Source organism: Parus major, chromosome 4 (genome assembly GCF_001522545.3).
Source record: "Parus major isolate Abel chromosome 4, Parus_major1.1, whole genome shotgun sequence".
Taxonomy (NCBI): Eukaryota; Metazoa; Chordata; class Aves; order Passeriformes; family Paridae; genus Parus; species Parus major.
Window position 1 is genome coordinate 42,682,745 of NC_031771.1, and position 21,212 is coordinate 42,703,956.

At 37.2% G+C, this 21,212-nt stretch overlaps 1 protein-coding gene across 7 annotated transcripts in view; it reads right to left on the minus strand.

The window, feature by feature from the left end:
- FIP1L1 (factor interacting with PAPOLA and CPSF1) overlaps positions 1 to 19,821 on the minus strand; it is a 38,461-nt gene extending 18,640 nt beyond the window's left edge. Inside the window, exons 1-10 of one of the 7 annotated variants that reach the window (XM_015624387.3) lie at positions 19,691 to 19,821; positions 18,964 to 19,003; positions 16,556 to 16,613; positions 13,808 to 13,908; positions 11,484 to 11,545; positions 11,158 to 11,265; positions 9,884 to 10,014; positions 9,541 to 9,609; positions 7,204 to 7,313; positions 314 to 407 (exon numbers count right to left, since the gene is read on the minus strand). In XM_015624387.3, coding sequence (XP_015479873.1) covers positions 314 to 407; positions 7,204 to 7,313; positions 9,541 to 9,609; positions 9,884 to 10,014; positions 11,158 to 11,265; positions 11,484 to 11,545; positions 13,808 to 13,908; positions 16,556 to 16,613; positions 18,964 to 19,003; positions 19,691 to 19,772 — 855 coding nt within the window. In that variant the 5' untranslated portion in view covers positions 19,773 to 19,821. Of the gene's footprint in view, positions 1 to 313; positions 408 to 7,203; positions 7,314 to 9,540; positions 9,610 to 9,883; positions 10,015 to 11,157; positions 11,266 to 11,483; positions 11,546 to 13,807; positions 13,912 to 16,555; positions 16,614 to 18,963; positions 19,004 to 19,690 lie in introns of all 7 variants that reach the window. The other 6 variants (XM_015624386.3, XM_015624390.3, XM_015624389.3 and 3 more) reach the window with 6 other exon arrangements.
- Between the last annotated feature and the right edge of the window lie 1,391 nt (positions 19,822 to 21,212).

Consider the following 21,212-nt stretch of genomic DNA (forward strand, 5'->3'; position numbering starts at 1 on the left):
TAAATATTTATCTTTTCACTCCATAAACAAAACACAATCCCAAACAGATCTAGCAGAGCCAATGCTGTCTCCTGGATTTTAAGTCTGCAACATTGCTCATTTCTTTTCAGTAAGAGGTACACCAAAACATTCCTCTTCTGAAGTTTATCAAATTTCATCTTAATATATTTCAGTAACTGCCAAAACTTTATTCCTGGACTTAAAGCTACTTCTGTATTACTCATTCATATACACTGATGCTTTAGTCAGAAGCTACTGGGAAAGCAAAAATATATTTTAGTCAAAAATAGAACAAAAAACTACAGCATAAAACCTGTATGTTGCTGTTTTCATTAGCACGCCGTCGTCCTTCCACCCTGCTGATAGTGATGGTCTGTCCAATCACATCTATTGTGCCAGATATCCGCCTGCAACACAGGACAAACCAGAATCAACAAGCAGAATCAGAAAGAGGGGGAAGAAAAAAGAAAAAGAGAAAGAAGAAAGCCTTATGGACTTATTTTAAATGTCAAAAGTTCTTTCTTCTGTAGAAAACATGGAAGACTGAAGAACATTAAAGGTGATGCATTTGCTGAACTATGCAAGAGTATAGAATTAAACAATGTAGCAAAAAATAGTTCTTTGATAAGCAAAGACAAAAGCTGACTATACAAGTCTCCTTCCTCCCCATAAATAACAGTATTTCTGCTCCTCTGTTACAAAAAAACCAAAATCCAAACAAACAAAAAGATCACAAAACTTCAGAAAGAAAATGATATATTAAGCAGAAGTGTCACAAAAATCTAATATAAAATTGCTATAAGCTATTAATTAGAAGTAATTTCTAAATTGCATGAAACCATAATGAAGGATTCCATGGAAGATCAAACAAAGGTAAGCCAGAAGAAAAAAAATACCAGCATAAAACATAAACACTAAAATTCCAAGTATAATCAATCTCTCAAAATCTTCAGTAAATTAACCTTAAGGAAATATACTGACAGAAGTACTCCAGGCACCAGATCAGGAAATATGACCAGTATCTGAATGTCACCCAGTAAAACTAAAGCCTGATATTTGTGACAACAGGAATCACTAGTCTGAAGAGAGGAATAATCTAAAGTATAGTGAAATTTCTTGTTTGCAGCCCTAAAATGCTAGCAATCAGGGTTTATAGAAAATGTACATAACAAAACCTATCTGCTAAGAGTTATAAAAATCAGGTTGGACTAAGACCTTGAGCAACCTGGTCTAGGGGGAGATGTCCCTGCACATGGCAGGGGAGGTTGGGCTAGATGATTCTTAAGGTCCATTCCAACCCCAGGAATTCTATGATTCTACATGCTCTGCAGGCCACTTTTGATTTCTAAAAGAGGTTAAAAAGTAGGATTCAGCTAGGTCAACTTTGTTAGAAAATGAGGTACAAAACTACAGTGCTTATGGTTAACAGAAACAAAGGTACAAAATCTGTGTCTCACCTATAAGTGAAACCACAGTAGATAAAACTGATAATATTTACCAAGAACATGATATATAACAGTAAAAGACTGGAAAAAAACCTTCCTGAAATTTCTACAGAAACAAATCCACACAAAGAAAAAAATATTTCTAGTTTCAGAAAACAAGTTATTGTCTTTTTTGCATCTAGTGTACTACTAACCACACGAATTCAAATACTAGGGAGATCAACTGTAAATTAGAATTACAGGCTCAAGAGCTCTGCCAGACTGATAACTTGGACTCCAATTGCTCAGATACCTAGATTCCAATGCAACTGAAAAAGATACAGCAGACACTAGAGCATGAAGGAACAGTTGGATGTCCCAGAGATAATCTGAAGTTCCTTAGAAGACTGCATACTGAGGATGATAGAAATGCCTGCTCTCTGAGCTTTTCAGTATCTGTGTTTAGAGCTTCCTCCTGAATGTTAAAGCAATTTTATTAAGCACAACAGTTTAGAGTTAAAAAGAAAACAAAAAAAAACAATGCAACGGTACAAGAGTCTGAGAAAATATCTTCAAAATAACAGAGTATATACTATACAGCAATACATACTACACAACAATAACAGAAGTTTAAAAAGTTCTCTGGTCTTCTAATACCCCACCCTTAGAAGTCAGATTGTTCTGATAATGAACACCCACTTTTCTAAACTTCCCCAGCGGTCTTGCATGGCCTTCCAACACTGCTACACTGGATTATTATTTTGCTTTAAGTAACTAAATTGAGAACATAGGTATTATAAAACAGTTGTTAAAACAACTGTTCTCACCATCTCAGTCTTCACTGACAGTGCATTTGGTTTTAGAGTTCTAAGACACTTGTTCTCCTCCATTACTGATATCCTCTCTTAATTATCTAAACAATATCCTAAAAACTCATTTTATCTAGCTTTAGTCCTTGTGTGTAACAGCTGACACTCTTCTACAGCAAAAAGCCCCTGCCCGGCTCGCTCCACTAATTTACAGGGCTTCCACTTGGGAGTGATGTGCACAGCAGAATTAGACTTTTCCTCTATTCTACTGTTTGCACACTGCCAGCAATTCTTAGAATCAGCACTGAAAACACACACAGTGACACCAGTGCAAGACTACTGGGCATTAAAGCAATACATGCCTCAATCATATTACAATAATATTAATTTTGGTTTGGGAAGCAGCCTAAACACACCATTGCAATATCAAATTAAGCAAACCTAGACTACCAATTAGCTGGTTCCTAGACTTCAATTTTACAGAAATAAAGAGTTTTACTTATTTTTTTAGATTCTGAAGAGTATATCTGTACTCACTCAATCTCACTGAGATTACACTTTATTATTTAAATAATGCTGTATAATGTTATGTCCACTGTTCTTCCCAACAACTGCTAAGACATTATTTTTTCATAATGGTGGATGAGTTCAGGAATTTGTCATCACACCTTGAACTTGACAAATTTTCTTTTTCCAAGATTGCAATAATGATTTCATTGAGAATTCCACTAAAAGAGCTTGAAATTGAACAAGAGAAAGCACAGATTCAGCTGCAAATGAAGCAGCATATGAAACCTCGAATCACATGTGAAGTCACACGCACATTAAGCCACAGCAAGCTGGCGCAAGGAGAAATCTCCAAGACTCCCTAGACATTATCTAGAGTCGTGATAAGTAGCAGGCAATACTCAGTTTCTGTCTCAGTGCTGTAAGCAAAGAAAAGGAAGGGCTTGGTTTGTCCCTTACATGATCGAGGCACCTGGGATACAGATGCATTCCCAATGGATCCTCTGAAACATAAAAAGGCAATCCACATGTGTGGGATGCACATGATCCCAACAGCAGAGTTCATACAAAGTGTAGCTTGAAAAGAACATTCCAGCAACTCTGAGTTATCTCACTCTAATTAGAGAATGGTAATTTATGAGCTATTTGCACTAAGAATACCACTTCCATGGAGATTAATTCAGAAAGATAATCTCATTTGGCAAGCTGAGCTTAGATTCTACAGAGCAAAGAGAAAGAGGGGAAAAAGAAGAAGAAAATAAAGAAGGCAAACCCAGTTACTTTTCAAGATCATTACTACAGATAAAATAAATAACCTGCTTTTTGGAACACCCCTATATGACTCTCCAGAATCAGACAAACTACAGGATACCACATTTGTTTAGTGGATTTATAGTATAGTCAAATATGTATAGAATTACAACATGCTTCAATATTTATTCTCTTCTTCCTTGTTTTGCTTATGTATTTTATGTTTTATTTTCCTCCTCTTGAGGACAGCCTCAACTCTGCTAAGCTCACCACTAACTGATATGAAAAAGAACCAAATAGATTTACTAAAGAAACCACTTGTATAAAAACCCAATTTTTTTTCAAAATAACCTCTGAGTTTCCATCACTTAGTCTTGCAAGGCTGAAACAGGTATTTCTTCATAGAAATGAAAGATTAGAATTCCATTTTCTATAAAAAATCTGTTTACAGAAAGCCCTAAGCACAGATAAAGCTGCTAAACAGCCCACTGCACTGATGGGCTAATTTCTCTGAAAGCAAAACCCATTTAAATGTAATGTACACTTTAGTAGCTGTAAAAGCATAAATGGAGGTTAAAAAACCAAACAACTTCTGCCAGAAAAAAGTTTTGTGATGGACAGCTGTATTAGTTAATAGGTATTACTTGAATAAGAAAATACAAGCTTTTGCTGCCAACTTATAAATGAAACCTACGCTTATTTCTTTACTACTAAAGAAAAACTATCTCCCAGTCCTTGAAAAATGACATACGGAAAGGCACAGGTCTGAAAACAAGATACTTCTATGAAGTAGTTGGTTAGGACACATTTGAAATATGTCAAACTCCTCTTCATGGTCTAGAAAGCATTGTAGTCAAAAGAGGCTCCTTCAGGTTTTTACTATGACTATGCACACAATAAACCTTTAACTCTCTCTGGAGAACAAATATTTTATTTTATACCATACTGTTGGTAGATGATGTCCATTTGCTAAACTACTTCCATTATGATCTAACTCCTCCTTCAGGGTTATGCAACACTTTACACTACTAAACAGCCTTAGTATCACAGAATCAAGGCAAGAAATTCAGGTGTCATTTCTAAACATCTAATATCTCAGCTATGATTAAGTCAGCCGTCATTCAAGCAAAATTTCCCAGAGATATGCTTTTGAACAAGCCCTTGAATTACTCATTTAGGATGCAATTCTAGTGAATTAGCAACATTTATTTGCTGGTGAGCAATAATACTCTTCCTATTCTACCAGCTACAGCTTCCATATTGGTAACAAGCAATATTATTGCTTAGACCTCAGAGGTTTTTTGAGACAATTTGCAATCACATGCAAACATAAACTGGACTCAAATCAAAAAGGTAAAAAACACAAGCACAAAATTACTTTAATGTTTGTTTACAAACAAAATAAAAAAAAGTAAACATCACTATCTGTCCCCAGACTGGCAACTGAAGAGCTATATGTAATGGAATGTCTGTGTGTAAAATCATCCATGAAGCAATATTACAGCCCTGACTAGTAAGTGAGGAACTAAAACATTAAATGTGCATCATAGCCTGAATCGGTTTTCCCCTTTAGCTTAGTTCCCATGATTGGTCCCTTCTATATTGTTCCTACCACTTCTTGATGCCTGAACTCGCTTTTCTGGAGGCAGTGTTTGTGACTGAGAAGAGCTTCTGCTTTTTCTGGTAAGGTAAATGACCTAGGTCTTTCTGTTTTCTCACTGATGCCCACACCAATGCTGCTATACCAAATTGCATCAGTTTTCTCTCCCCTTCACAAAATATATCAACTACCGCTAGAAGCCAAGAGAAGTTTTAGTGCTACATGAGAAATGCTTCCAGCAATTTCTCAACAAGGCTACTGCAAATGCCACATGGCATAAAGGCAATTATTTTAAATTATCAAAGAGCTGTATTGCTGAAAAATTTCTGCCTACCTAAAATAAAGTCTTTAACTGAAGAAAGAAATTAGTCCAACCCCATAAAACACTGCCTGTTTATACAGAAATTAATAATAGAGGCTCTTATAAACAGAAAATAGTAGATGCATTATGGAAAAGTCATTAAAGTAGAAGTATATATAATCTACACAACTAATATATATTCACTCACTGAGGTACTCTCTGACTTCTGAGCATACACTATATCTGACCACTTGGTAGAAATACCTCTCTTTACAAAAGAATCTATTTTAAGTAAGTGTATCTATAGGAGCAGGTATGAAATAAGGGAAGAAGTCAGTTTTGTCATTGTAACAACTTATAATTACAGTATTCATACTAAATAGATACAAAACAATCTAGTCTACCAGCCGGAATGCATGAGCGATACAATTGTCAATGTGATGTGTCACAAAGTGATACATCAAAATAAATGTCACACAGTGACACACCCATCACAACTGAAAATTTCACACAATGCATTTTTTCTACAAATTTAAACTTGACTACATTTTAATATCCTGGTTGTTAATTACTTCCAAAAGTAGTTTAGAGGTTTTATGTCCACCACTGAGATGAACAAAGAATTGAAATCTTCTAACAAAACCTATGCTAGATATAGGTTTGGAATCCTTACCCTGAGAACAATATATTCCAGATTGAGAACACTGTTACAACATCATATATTAAAAGCAATTCAGAAAAGAAAATTAAAAAACTAGCTACAGAGATTAGCATAAAGTTTGGAAGACTCTACTCATATCTTTAACAAAGAAAAAAACAGAACTAAAATCTACTAAACACAGAGCAGCATAATCTGATAGCTCAGAGAAAAATATAGGCTACCAGAAGGAATATTCTAGAAGTGAAAGAAAAGTGCAGGCAGGGGTATGATTGACTTCCCCCTCCCAAGAAAAATACATTTGGGTGTTGAACTGACTCTTACAGGATGGAGTAATTGAACACAAGTGCCTCTAAATTAGTCAAGGAACTTAGGGATGCAGTGCTAAGTCATAGCTCCTAATCTTGAATGGTTGACAGTGAAAGTGTACAATGTACAACCTGTTCTACCTTTCTTACCACTGTTTGTAGCATGATGGTAATACAAGGGCTTTTAATTGGCACAGAACCAAAATTTCTAAACAGGACTGCTAAATAACTAAAGTAAAGCAGAAGCATGGATTCATCCTAAACCAAGTGCCAGATATCAAACAGAGGTGGCTTAGATATAAAAGGCAGAATTTACTAAAGCCTGGGTCTGGGAGAAGGAACTTAGTAAGGAAATAATTTCTCTATTTTTAAAGGAAATATAATAAAATATTCATATATGGAGAAACCGAAGCTGCCTTGCAGAAAGAGACTAGGTCCCATGAATTCTTCCACTTGTTAAAGTCATAGCTGTCAGATCCCATTGTTTAACTGAAAAAATCAGTTAGTTAATACTCCTAAGGACCCTAACCAGAAATATTACGATGGCAGATTTAATTATACACAGAAAACAAAGTGTCATAAATCAACAACTGGATTTTTGTAACTGTCTTGTTACTTGGTCTTGCTGTTTTTTCTCCCCTTTTTTCTACTTTTTCCCAAATAGCCAAGAATGTAGCTAGCACAGTATTCATGTGGGATTATGCTAAATGTGATTAGAATATCTCTACCCTTCTTTTTTATGTTTAATAGAAACATACTTTCATTTTTTGTTCCTACAAAAATTGTAAACTTCAGACATAGGGGTAACAGCAGGAGTTTTTTGGTCATGAGTTACAGCTAACTGACCTGTTTGCTGGAATTCCTGATTTGAATAAGGCAGGAGGAGATGTGAAATCAGGTTTGGTCGACTGCACTGCCAACTCTTTCTCCAAATTTCCAGTTCTGCCCTGCTGTACCTTCAAAATAATGTTTCATTATTAGTTTACCCTTCCAAGTGTAGTAGCTCCAAAACTCAACATATAGCCAACACAAAAAGAAAGTCCACCTTTATTAAGAATTTCAGAAACTGTCACCTCTGCACAGCTAGCAAAATAATGTGTTTTGTATTGATGTATTACTTGTGAACTGTGTTTAATATATATAAGGATCAATATGCCAGAGAATGAATTGCTACAGAAGATCAGACAGTTTAAATATTTATTTTCCAAGCATTTCATTTGTATGTCAACAGACCAAACTGATTTTCTTGAAGAATTTCCTGTATGAAAAAAAAATACATCTTAATTTTTTAAAGAACGAAACTTATTGAGAAAAAATCTTCTTAATCTTAGCAGAGATATCTAACAAGACTCTTATGCACTACCAACAAACCATGAGACAAGAAACTTGAATGGATTCTCCATCTGCCTCACTGATTGTGAGATCTAGTAACCACTTAATTTCTGAGTCATACCAGGAAGTCATCTCATACCATGGGTTATACAAACTTTTTCATTAGTTCAGACTGAATACTTCAGAAACACCCTGCTGTGGCTGAAGTACAGCAAAATTCCAGACACTTCTTTCATTAAAGCTATGCAAAACCTTTGGTGCAAAAACATCAAGTATTGTTTTACTTCAGCAGCAGCTACAAGTGAAAGAAAAACCTACATGAGTTAGCATTAAGGACAAATATATAATGATTCAATTTTCAAAATCACTCCCACTGTACCAGCTACACAGCTGCATTAATCTATGCAGCTAATTCACTCATGCTGTAACATTGTATAAGCTGTTTTCTCACAGTTTGTAGACAAGTGAACTACTGTGTTTCTGCAGAACCTCACTTGTAAACATAGGCACATCTTTCCCAAATCCATAAAAACGCACATAAACAGTTAAAATTCATTAAAAATGGAATGAATGTTTCCTATCCAGAAAAATGAGGGGGAAAAGGTCTAAGTATTTATCTGAAAAATACTTCTACAAATTAATGAGCAATTGGAAAATGTAGGGGACGTTCCTGCCAGTTGCAGGAGATTAATATAAATTACATGTAAATATAAATTACATGAGACTGTTTCAAAAGAGAAGGAAAATTAAATTAATAATTAAGTGTAAACTTTTAAAACATGACAAACTCTTACAATACAATTATTACCTGTACTGTTTGATCACCAGAGTCAGTACTGAGCTGGAAATAGGGCAAGTTTTGGGGTTGGACTATTTATCCTTTTTCTTTCAGAATATTTCAGAACATTACAGTCAATTGCAAATTTTAACTCCCACTGTCTGCTATTTCTGCTGTCCCACAGCACAATTATAATGATAACTAAGAAAGGTATAAAGCCCCAGAAACCTTCTGATCCATTCTTGTGAGAATAAAATCAAAATAACTGAATATCCTCAAGTAGCATATAAGAGAAAACAAAAACACCCGTCTGCAATTAACTGTTTTGTATCTGCAATTGACAGGAATACACAAAAGAAAGAAACCATTCCAAGTTGCTTCAAAGACAGTTCAAGAACAAAAATGACTACATATTAGGAATAGGTAAAATAAATAACCTTTGTGTTATAATTTCAAGTTTAGGATCAAACAAGTAAATGAGAAACTGAAAAAATGAGAAGATAACAAAAAAGTTGAATCCTTAAGATAAATGCTGTCATGTAGGTCTTTCTATTCTCTGAAAACCAGCATTTCTGAATGGAAAAATTATTATACATAACTTGATTTATTGTCAGCTAACCCCAGAAGGATAACACAAAAATATGGAAGATCGATTTTCATATCGGAGCTGTCAAGGATAACTGCTACAAAACATTGTAGTAAGAGCTACAATGCCACAGGAAAAACAAACATGTCTACAAAAGCTTCCCCACCACATCTGCACAAATTATTTAATCTGCACAAACAAATGCATTACAACTAGAAATAAACCATCACATCAAGAAAAAAACATTTCATTGGGAAATTTGTTAGTTCACCAGGCCACTAACTCACATGTTTGCAGAAGAGTGACGAACAAAGCAACACTTTTTAATCCGCATTTTGTGACATATAAAGAAAGTCACTGATGTAAGATGAGAGTATGAAATAATGGCTGTGTCCATATCAGTTGTTCTTCTAATCAGTCTCTGCTGACATGGGAAGCAATACTCAAAAAAAACGAGAGCAACCAACAAAATTTTACTAAAATTCACCTTAAAAAGATGGTATCTGCCATCGAGAATCTCTGCACTTGGTCTTACTTCCATAGCTTTGTCTTCAGCCTAAGTTAAATAACACATTGCCCATTAAGATACCACACAACTCTTAAATGATGGGCCACAGTCTCAGTAAAGGAACAGATGCAATCTAGCTGTAGCTCTCTGTCACACTATCCACACAATTGCCAGTGAAGCAACACAGTAGCAATCGAGGTTCAGGGAAGGGAGTCAGGTGCAAACTCTAACAAATGTACTGAACTGGGCAGAACAAGCTTACGACACACAAGCAGCTTTACAGGGAAAAAAACATGTACAATACAAAAAAAGCACTATTTACCGTAATTTTATTTGTGGTTGAGGTAACTGGCAAAATTTCAAGACCCATTCGTATTCTCTTTTGTTTTTCACAGTAAGCTTTCCAGGTATCCTCATTGAAGCCATAGTTAAAATAATCGGAGAGATCAGCCCCTTTAAGTAGTGAAGCATATGTTTTTTAGGACATTACAAAGTTCATCTTTTCTCCACTAAATATATATTCATCTCTACTTAGAGCATCAACACTGATTAGCTACTGATCTAAAAAACCACAACTGAAATGCACAATTCATCAACAGACAGAGTATTCACGGCTAAGATCGTAAAACCATTAAAATTTAGTCAGAAACAGTAACTTGCCTAGCATCATGAAGCGGGGACCAAGGGTAGTGAATGTCATGGGATATTATAATCCCAATACCTTTACAACAAGATAAATATAAGATCTATATATTTGCTTTATGTTCAGTAAAGAACCGCTCCCTTTTGTTTTGCTTGTTCTGTATTTGACTTCTCACTTTGTTTTGGCGCCTGGTTTCCTCTGATGCCATGAAGTATTTTTAGTGTAAGAGAGAACAGTTGTAACTCAAATGCACAGAATATATTTAATACGGCTAACATTTCAAACACCAGATAATCATCAAAGGCTTCTTTTTTTTCCATTTTGTAGACACTATTTGTATTACCAAAGCAATATACAAACACTAGAAAAAACCTATATGCAGCAGCAAGATGTACTTGGTACTAAAAAACCGAATCAATGCTGGTATAATTAGAAAAGTCTGGACAAATTACTTGAGCCAATGAGACAAAATAAAGAGGAGACTCATGGAAAGTCCATGCAGCAAGTCCCAGTTTCTTATTCAAATCTTATGGATGTCTGTGCGTAAACACAACCCAGCACAGGCAGCTACGTTTCAAGATTCGTCATGCTGAAACCTGCCAGAACTATTTTCCATTTTGCTTTATATTGTTTTCCATGGCACAGAGCAATGGCAGTAATCTCCACAGAAACACAGATTTCTAAGGAGAGTTCAGGATACACATATATTTAAAAAATGGCCTGTCTCCTTCTCCTGACATGTGATGAGGATCTATGCTAAGAAACACTGCACACCCCAGCACTCTGTGGCACACCAGGCAGCAACAACAACTAACATAGCTGCTTCTTCCAAATGATGCTGTACAGTACCTCAGAGGGATAGGTAAGATGACATCTACATGCAGTCAACAGGAATCACTATAAAAATAATGTACTGAACACCTATGTATGAGTTAACATAAACCAGACATTACCTGGCTTTCTCCAAGGTTTATCTTCAAAAGAATCTAAATCTACTTCCAGAAGTGGCACACCATTAATACTCCCTGGTGCATCTAGATCCAGTCCTTTAACTTTTGCACCTGTGAATAGAAGTTGAAGTTAGAGCCTTCTGTCTCTACCAAATGGAATTTGATGAGTAGCATTACACTTAGAATAATAATAAATAAATAAATAAAAGCCAGACAAATTTATCAACAAGTTTTAAAAACAAAAATCACTTCCTTAATTGAAAACAATCCAGGTTCTTATTTTTCAACTTTTTTTAAAATATTTAATATTACTATGTAAATTTTCTTACCAGAAGATCCATAAGCTCGTCCTCCTGCCTTAATATTGAGATTCACAGGTGCTGCTCCATAACTTCAAGAAATTCACAAAAAATGAATTAGACAAAGAAAACTTTTAAACCAGAAGAAAACACAAAACAAGAGATAGCTAGATCCAGAAACATATTGGACCCAGGCTCAATCACCATCCTGAATCTCTAGCTTTCCAAGCTGGTAACTGTAAAAGTAAAGAGATCAGCCTAGGAGGAAGAGAGAGTACCTTTCTATGCTCAGTAGCAACTTCTCCAACTAATAAACAGTAGTGAAGCAAGTCCCAGTCACTCCTCATGAGTTGAAAGGATAAAGACCTTGATAGAAACAAGAATGGACAGAACCAGAAGAAGAGAGAGAAAGGAAAAATGCAGTTCATTTAGGGATACAGATGACAGTCTGGGGATTAGAGTAAAAACAAAATAAATTAAAAAAAAAAGGAAGGCTTTAGATGGATAATTTTCTCTTTTCATAATCATTCCATTTAATCTGTACAGAAGTGGAAAATACAAGCATTACTCTAAAATGATTGAAGTGCTGTTTCAATGTACTTCTAGTAATCATCCATCCTAGTGACCAACAGAAAAGCATGTAACTTTTCACTTTCTAAAATACTTGAGAGCTTTCTTCATAAATATGCACTCAGAAACCTAAATACTGAATAGATTTAACTACCTTAGGAATTACAGTATTGTTCATTTGTAACATTAAGAGCTAGCTCTCCCTACCATTTTTGTGTAATGTAACTTATCCTCACAGGTGAGCTATACACATCGTGAGATTAGCATATAATTAGAAGGCCAGGGTATAGTTTACAGTATCCATTTCTGTGCAGTTCTAGCTTTCTTTCAGGTGCTACAACAGCATAAAACTGACACAAAACATTAAACCTTCTGATATGCCACACTGTATTTGTGCATGATTATATCAAACCAATTCATTGGGTTTTTAACCGCAGTTGACTTCTGTATGAAAAATGATTTAATCCTATGGAACAGACTTGTTCTATTGCAGTTAAAATGTACAGCAATGTTCTGTTTGTTTTAGTTTTCTGCCCTTCCATGAACTTTCTGTCCAATTTGCCCAGAAAATAAGATTTTTCAGAAGATAGGCATTTCTATATAAAACTTTCTACTCCAATTAGGTTTAGGATCATCTACTCATTGTTTCCTGCATACATGGAAAGAGCATTGGCAAATCCACTGAGAATATAAATCTAGTTTTGCTTTAGTACTACAAAATTTGAAGTCACTGCCTAGACCACAAGAATACTGCAAGCATTGAAAGCAGAATAAAGAACTGAAAGAAATGGCTCTTTTTCTATTAGACTGATTTGCACAGTATTTTAGAATATGAAATACTCCAAAAAAGTTTAAAAATACTGTTTCAAACAGGCGTAAATACCTGTATTCTAAAGTTAAAAACACAATGATATACATAGGTCAGCTTACCTGCAGACCTGTTATACTTTGAATAAGAAATGGCACCCTAGTAACTCTGGTTTTAATAAGCACAAAAATATTACGATTGCCAAGAAAAACAAGTAAACCATGTCCCTTAGAAAATTTCCATGAAGTGAAAAATATTATTTCATAATTTTGGGTAAAATTAGCACTATACAAAAGTGTTCAGGGGAAAAACAAGTCCCTTTTCAAGACCAAAAGGTATATGGGGCAATAACAGTAGCAAGATCAGTACAAATGCCTAAACCATGATCTTGAGAAATAATCTCCAGAGACTCACAGCTCAGTTCTTAAGTACATTAAAATCTTGTTTGAGAACATCAATAGGGATTGAAACGAGAGGTCTAATTAGAACACTACAAACAGGATGAGGGACAAAGACTTCTCATGTTCTTGCCATTCTATCCTTTGCAACTAAAATGTCACTGTCACAGTTAACAACCCCAAAAATGCTATATAACATAACCGTTCCCTAATAAAAAAGAACTCACTCCTTTACAAATTTCATACAATTATTTCTCAAAATCTGAAAACACAATTTAAACTCATACAAAACTCTTCTTTGTCTTCCACTAATTTTATTTCACTTGTTTTCAAGCCACTGTACCATTAAAAACATTGTTAAAGAGCTGAAAAAATTCTTAATTGACAATAATTGCGCATACAATCTGACATTTTTGGCAAGCATTAAATGGCAAATATGTGGAAAAGATAAAAAAAATATTTATATATAAATATATAAATATTAAAAAGGTAAGTAAATGGCAAGTATTAAAGAGACTGCATTAATAGTTAAATATAATCTCAAAAGTTTCCCCAGTTAATGTCTGTAAATAACTTACCTAAACTGTGGCGCTCCTGTCTTAATATCCCCTATGGTGACTTGAACATCATCTTCGTCATCATCACTATCACTATCACTGTCATCCTCGGCCTCTGCCGTCTTCTATAAAAGAAAAAATCATTGCTTAGACAAAAGCACTTACATTCACAATGGAAACACAATCCAGACAAAACTACTCAATCTAGAAATCTTTGACAGAAGAAAATTCTCCCCTTCCTAGACATTAGAATTGAGTAGCATTAACAGTAAATTTAGGAGGTTACAAGTATCTGAAACATCTGGACGAAAAAAGAGAAGTGTCTTCAATATTAGGTTCAGTTTCTCCAGCATAAAAGAGCTTCCGCTATCTAGTATCCTTTTTCCCTCTAGCTAGGTCATACACACTGGCTCTATTCTTACCTTGTCATTCAGGAAAGAAATAAAAGATATGCAAGAGTAGCTTCTTGCCATCATCAATTATATATTCAGCATAACTCAGGTAAATGTTTTTTTCAGTTGATGATGAACACTGGAGAAATCTATTTAGCTCCTAACATAAGTAAGCTACATAAAATACTTAAAACATTTCAGCAACAGACAGAAAAATCAGATACAAGAGTATGCTGTAGGCTGTATGATAGACTGAGCTTTTTAGACTACAGACTAGCACTAGAACTAAACATTTCCCTCCTAAGTGGTAATGATTAATTCAGACCATTTTATTTGTAGATCTGTATTTTTCCTCACAATGAACATCACTCTCCTTTTTCTATGCAGAATTCAATAACCATGTATTAACCAGTCAGCTCTTCACAGTTAGGCCTTCATCTTACTATCTCAATTAACTTTGTATCATCAGAAAGCTTGTGATTCCACAACTTAGTTCTTTTCCAAGTAAACACATTAAACAGCACAGGTTAAGCACAAAATTCCAGAGAATCCTCCCTGGAGGTGACTTTACTATGAGAACATAACTTGGATTTCTACCCTTTGTTTTCTATCTATTACAAATCAGCTAAAATCAGTTATCCATGTATGACTTATTCTGTAACTGCATAGTTTTGTAAAATCCTTTGGTGAGGAGCTTCTTCAGAAACTTTGGGAAATCCAAGTGAACTTTTCCAGCCAAATCACCCTTATTTACATCTTGGAATCCTTCAGCAAGAGGCTGGACACATTGAAGCCAAGCTGATTCTGCCCTGGTAGCCTGCAGTTATCTATGCACAGCTGACTTCTAGCCTTTGTCCACTATATCATCTATTACATTGCCTGGTACATTAAAAAATCACCAAAAATCATCAGCTCCTTAGATGATCAGATGTTGGAACGCAGTTCATCCTCACTACACAACATAAATTCAATGTCATAATGATGAAGAGTCTATGCTTGGGGTAGGGAAGACAGGACAAGTCTAGATCAGTATGGATACTGAGTAAATGACACATGAAGACAGTCTTTCAAATCGGTATAGCTGAAAAGTGCAAATTCATCATTCACCAGGCAACCCACACAGACACCATTAAAAAGGCATCAAAGAAGGAAATAAAACTTTGTCTGGACAATGTACCTTTCCAACCAAAACTCACTTCACTTATAATCAATGATTTCTTAGTTCTCTCCTCAGAGAAATATTCACCTGTTCCTATTCCACCAACCTGAATGACACCCATTTTTCTAAGTTACTGCTGAAGGTTCATGGACACCATTTACCATGAAGTTCTCAATTTTGTGGAGATATTCTAATGCTAACCTAACAATGCCAGGCTTTATATAGAAAAAAAAATAAAAAACCATGCAAGTACAAGAAAATTGACCCTATAAGGATTTCCAGAAATACAAACACCTTTGATGCACTTTAAGTAGCTTTTCAGTTTAAACAACTGAAATAAGTTAAAAAATTTTAGTAACTTTTTCCCTAATTTTAAATACACTGTAATGCCTGTCATAAATAAAGTGTCATAAATAAAGTGTTAGTGTTACGGAAAAAAAAGTACTTCACTAAGAGGCCAGTCCTTGAAACGTGCACAAATATCTCAGTAATGGTTTCTGCATTTCTGCATCACTTAAAGTTATTTCTTGGAAGATATAAGCTTGTCCCACTGAAGCAAAACTACAATTTTCTCATAGGACTTCTCATACTTAATTTTTTCCCATTGACAGTAACCTGAATCCTTTAACCAACACAACAACTGTAAACTTAATTTCTTGGTCCTTTCCTTCATCATACTAACACTGATGTTATCAGACATAATAAACATTGAAGACTACTACAGACAAGTGTTATGTTGCCTCTGAAAGGCATGTGTAATCATCTCCTGGTTCACACTTTCACATAGTTCTGCAAATGGTGCTTGTCTATCACATTCAAAAAAAGAAAAAGGATCAGAGGACATTATTTTCTTATCACTGAGAAAAAACAGACCATCATTTTGGAAAGGATGTCTTTAAGAAAAGAGAGGTGTCTTCTAGCACCATCTTTCTGTCCACCCAAAAACACCTGGAGTAGTATTCATTTATTTTCTGTAAGTTACACTTAAAAAGTGGACTGGAGCTGTAAATTTGATTTCCTAACTTAGTAATTTCTACAGTTTCGGCAGATCACAAACACATTTTAGAAAAAAAAAAGGTGTACATCCTTTTTTTTATTAAATAATATAAATAGATATTAAATCATTTAAATATAAGTCCTAGTCAAATTATGAATTCCCAGTAAGTCATTGAATCAAAACATATGTAAACAGTATTTCAAAAACATGTTTAAAACTACCGTTTTCACAACTCCATTTTCTGCAGCTTCCTCTTCACTTCCAGGTGGGGGTGGAGCACTTAAACAAAAACAAACAGGAAAAGATGAAACTAGGTATTTATGCACATGTTATTTCACAGGTATCAGCTAATGATGAAAAGAAAAAGCTTTGCTACATCATTCCAGATGAAAAGCCAAAGCTTCAGGTGTCTTCTGTATTAATTAAAAAACAAAGTTGACTTACTAAAAACAATCTAGATGAATATAGCTTTATACTAGCAATATTTAGCTATCATAAATCATACTAACTGGATGTTTGTAGAATAGTCAGACGTAATGAGGCATTACACTTTGATCTTCTTTTGAAATCAAACTGAAATACTTTGTAACATATGAAGGGAGAATAAGTTGTTTGGGTTTTTTCTGCAGACTGACAGTTTTCAAAAACATAATGGAAAAAAACATTCAAACACCCACAGGTAATGTTTCACTGAAACAGAATTCCCACATCAGCATTGTGAGATTTTATTCTACTGTAAGGAATAGTTACAATTCAATGACTAAATCAATTATATTTTAAATGTAGACTGAGAACTGTAAAAAATTTAAAACTACTGGTCCATCTAAAAGGATGAGTACTGTGACATCCATGCAAATGAGCTGTCTCACTGAGCCTACCTTCTACTGTTTCCTGCACAGCAATATTTTAACTTGCACAGTCCCATTAGCTCTTAGGATGGTGCACAACAAATAGCAGAGTAAGCAGGGAGACATCTATAAACAAAATTCTTTCACTGAAAAGGTATTTCTGAAACAGAGTGCGCAATTGCCAATTTTATTGAATAGAGTGATTCTAACCCCATACTCTGTTGCCAACACTCCCGTGAGTGTTGCACCCAATACAGCCCAGCTATTGCCTCGGGATTCAGGCTTGATCATTTTGCTTCATCACCTGGTAAAATGACAGAATAGGTACAGAACCTGAATAACACCACACCATTTCTGTATGTACAAACAATGCCAAAACTGAGAGGCCAGAGACCAAAACTTTTAACAGCTGAACTGTCCCCCTACTTCCACAGTTCCAAACACAACTCCTAAGATGCGTAAGTTAATATTTGTTATGCATTTTGTCCAAAACTATGCATTGAGAGAGCCAAATGCCAAGCTAGACACTATTGACGAGAAACTGGAGTATGCTGTCTCTAAAGATCATTTTGGCCTCCATGCAAATAATTTTCTTAAATAACAGCAATAGTGACAAAGATGCCAGGTCAAGAAAAGGTAACTGAAAATAAGGAATCAACTGATATGGAATAGCTTCTAAATAAAGAGCAAGTAAATAACTAGAAAGCAAATAAATAACTTTGTCCTGGAAGAGATGGGATTCGAGACAAATGCAGGTCTAAAAATCTATTAAGTGACATGGAAAAAGTGAAAGAAAACAACTGTTTCTTATTCTACAGAAATATTTGGAATCACATAATTACACTTTATAGCTGCTTCACAATGATATCATATGTAGTCATGTGGTGGAGGTCATTACTGCTTTGTCATTCTGTGCTTGTCAAAAGTTGACATGAGTTCAAAAGAGCAACTGAGCAATCTTACAAACAAGCAGCCCACCAAGGCTAACTAAATGCAAGAGTTCTCACTGAATAAATGGAAACATCTATAGAAAATAACAATGTATGCTTTCATATATTGATTTTCCCTTTATTTGTTTAATATATCTTGACAATCAATACTTTCTGTATTTTACCAAGTATGAGAATTTCCTTCATTCAGCACAAGTGACTACCCTTTTCCAGTCAGTCTTCATTACTAATCTCCATTAACTTTGTTAGATTTTCAAGGGAGCATCTTCGTGCTCTCATAGAGCTCTTTGTAACTCAAGCAGGCTCCCCGCAAATACTTCCAAAGCTTTCCTAAGTTTCTCTTTCAAATACTGTCTCACTGGTAAAAAAACAACAAACCAAAAGCCTAAGAAGATGTGATCTTCTTAGATGTACATCAAACTATCCAGTACTCTTCCACTGCTTCTTTGTATTCTTGTTTCTGTCATTACACTGCAAACTCTTTGGGAGACAGGATGTTTTTCAGTTGCTAAATTATCTCAAACAAGTTGTGATCCATCATTAAGACCACAAAGCACAATGATTACAAAAATAAAAGACCTGTGGACATTTTGTGAGGGGTTACTGCTGTCCATACAGTTAAACTAACTTTCATACTTAAGCAACCCAATTTCACAGGTACAGCTATTTCACAGAAAAACGAAGTACAAGAATACTATCTTAAGGACATTTTCAAAGACAGCAGAGTGTGTTCAGGTGCTATCAACTTTCAATGAGCTGGGAAGAAGAATGTAGTGAACATAGGTTTTGTGCATCCATGCTACATGGCTTCCATGTTGTCAAGATACTCACCCAGATTTTTCTTCCTCTGGTCTCTCTGTTTCATTTTCATCTACCATAAGAGAAAAGAAACACAATATTTAAGAATAAAATCCATAGGGTATCAACTGTGACAGATTATCTTGGCAGGTAGAATATTAGGCAAGTCTTCAGATTACTATTGGACATGTTTGTAACATTTCAATTGTGAAATCAGTTGAGCAGACCCCTGAGCGCTCGCAGTGCCCTGCACTGACAGGTCCACCACATGGGCAAGGTTTAGTTTATGTTTCATTAATATCTGAACGTAAAGATAGTCCCTAAAGTTGTAAAAAAAGTTAATACATAAAAGGTTAAGCCTTGTTTCAGTACTTCAACGCCGGGAACTCGGGCAGGAGAGCACCAGGGAGAGCTCGGTCCCTCCAGGGCTGCCTGTGGGGCAGGGACACCACGCGGGGCTCTCGCCGCTGAGGCCCTGCACGCCTCGGCCTGCGCGGCCCGGGCTGAGGGCCCGCGATACCGGCAGCGGAGACCGGGGAGGGGAAGGGGCCGGGAGCCGTCGCCACCGGGGGACTGGCCGGGAGGAGTGAAGGGGCTGCGCAGCCACGGGGGCGGCGGGACTGGGGGACCTTGTTCAGCGGCCCGCCGAGGCGACGCACGCCGCGGCCTGCGCACCCCCGCACGGCCCCCCCGCGGCGGCGGCGCCGGCCCGGCCCGCTGGGGAGGCGGGCTGGGCACGGGGGTCGGGGAAGGTCCGTACCGCCATAGAGCCACTCCTCCTCCTCGTCCCCGGCGGCCCCATCGGCGTCCGCCGACAGCCGCTCCGCCTCGCCGGTAGACATGGCCGCCTCCCGCGGGACGCGCGGGCCCGGCCCCGGCAGCGCCTCCCGCCGCCGGGCCGCCCCGCCGCGCCGCCCCCGAGCTCCCCCGGCGCCTCGGGCCGCGGCCAGGCGATGCACGGGCGGGCGGCTGCGAACGCCCAACGCGGCCTCTCGCGGAGGATCCGCCGCCGCCGCCGCCCGGCGCTTCCCCTCCCCCCCGCGTGAGTGACACGCACAGGAAGCGGGCCCGGCCCGGCCCCGCGGCGCCCCGGGCACGGGCTGCGGGGGGCGGCCCGGCCGGGCCCGGCCCCGGGACTGCCCTCCCGCAGAGCCGGCCGGGCACCGTCCGTGCGCTGCCACTCACCGCGGCTGAGCTTTCGCCGCTCTCCCGAGGCGCGCTGCCAGAGCCGCCTTCCCTTCCTCTCGCTGCCCTTTGCTCTCGGTGGTCCTTGTGCTCTCCGGAGTCCCTGGACGCCCGTCCGTCCATTCAGCAGGGTTCACCGGCAGCATGGCCATCTCCTCGAGAACATCCTTGTTGAAGATCTGCTTCTCCAGAAGCAGATCTTGGCTAAACGCACATACACTCCAGTGCCGTGCATCTACTGGCGGCTGATGGCAGCTGCCGGGGGAGCGTAACCACGGGGTAAACACGCCGCTGCTTCTGCTAGCACTGTCCCTCGGCTCAGGGACTGTCCCCGCTGGACGTAGTATTTTAGGTTTAAAACTCTCCATAGATTTTTTTCTTCCTCCCCAAATTTCCTGATTTTGTTTTTAGGTACGGTAGAGTTTAACATTCATAGTGTGCTGTGAGTGTTCCAAAGTGTTTCTGTGTTCAAAGTGTTTCTATGTTCAAAGTGTTTCTATGAATTTCATTAATTCTGTTTTAAAAGCGGTGGGGAGTAGTGAGCTAATTTTCCTGGTGATTTGCTCACTTTACCTCTGTGAATGCTAGACAACAATTGCAAGATGCATTAGAAAATTTAAGTACTGACAACTGACCAAACAAGTTTCAAACAGTTGTGTGAACAAATGGAGCTTGTGGTGTTTCAGGATGTATGTGAAAACTAAATTAGGGCCCTGCTTTTCACAGCTTGGGAAAAATCAGACAAGAGGACTTCACTGTAACATAAACACAACTCTCAGTGGGGGGAACTTATTTGAATTGCCTACATAGAGAAGCTTATTTGAAAGTTTCATATATGGCATGACATTTCAATGAAGTTCACATGAACAACCAACCTGCTCAAAATCTTTTTTTATTTAAAATTAAATGTCTGAGTATTGTGTACAGATAATGAATTGTGTGATGTAGTTGGATAGGTTTGTCTTGCTATGTAATTTTTTATACAAATAGTTGTGCAATCAGCAAAGGCATTTTTCACTATTTTGAGACACTTGTTGCTCATAAGACAAATGTGTATGTGTAGTACCTCTTCATAGATCAGTGTCTGAATTTTTGTT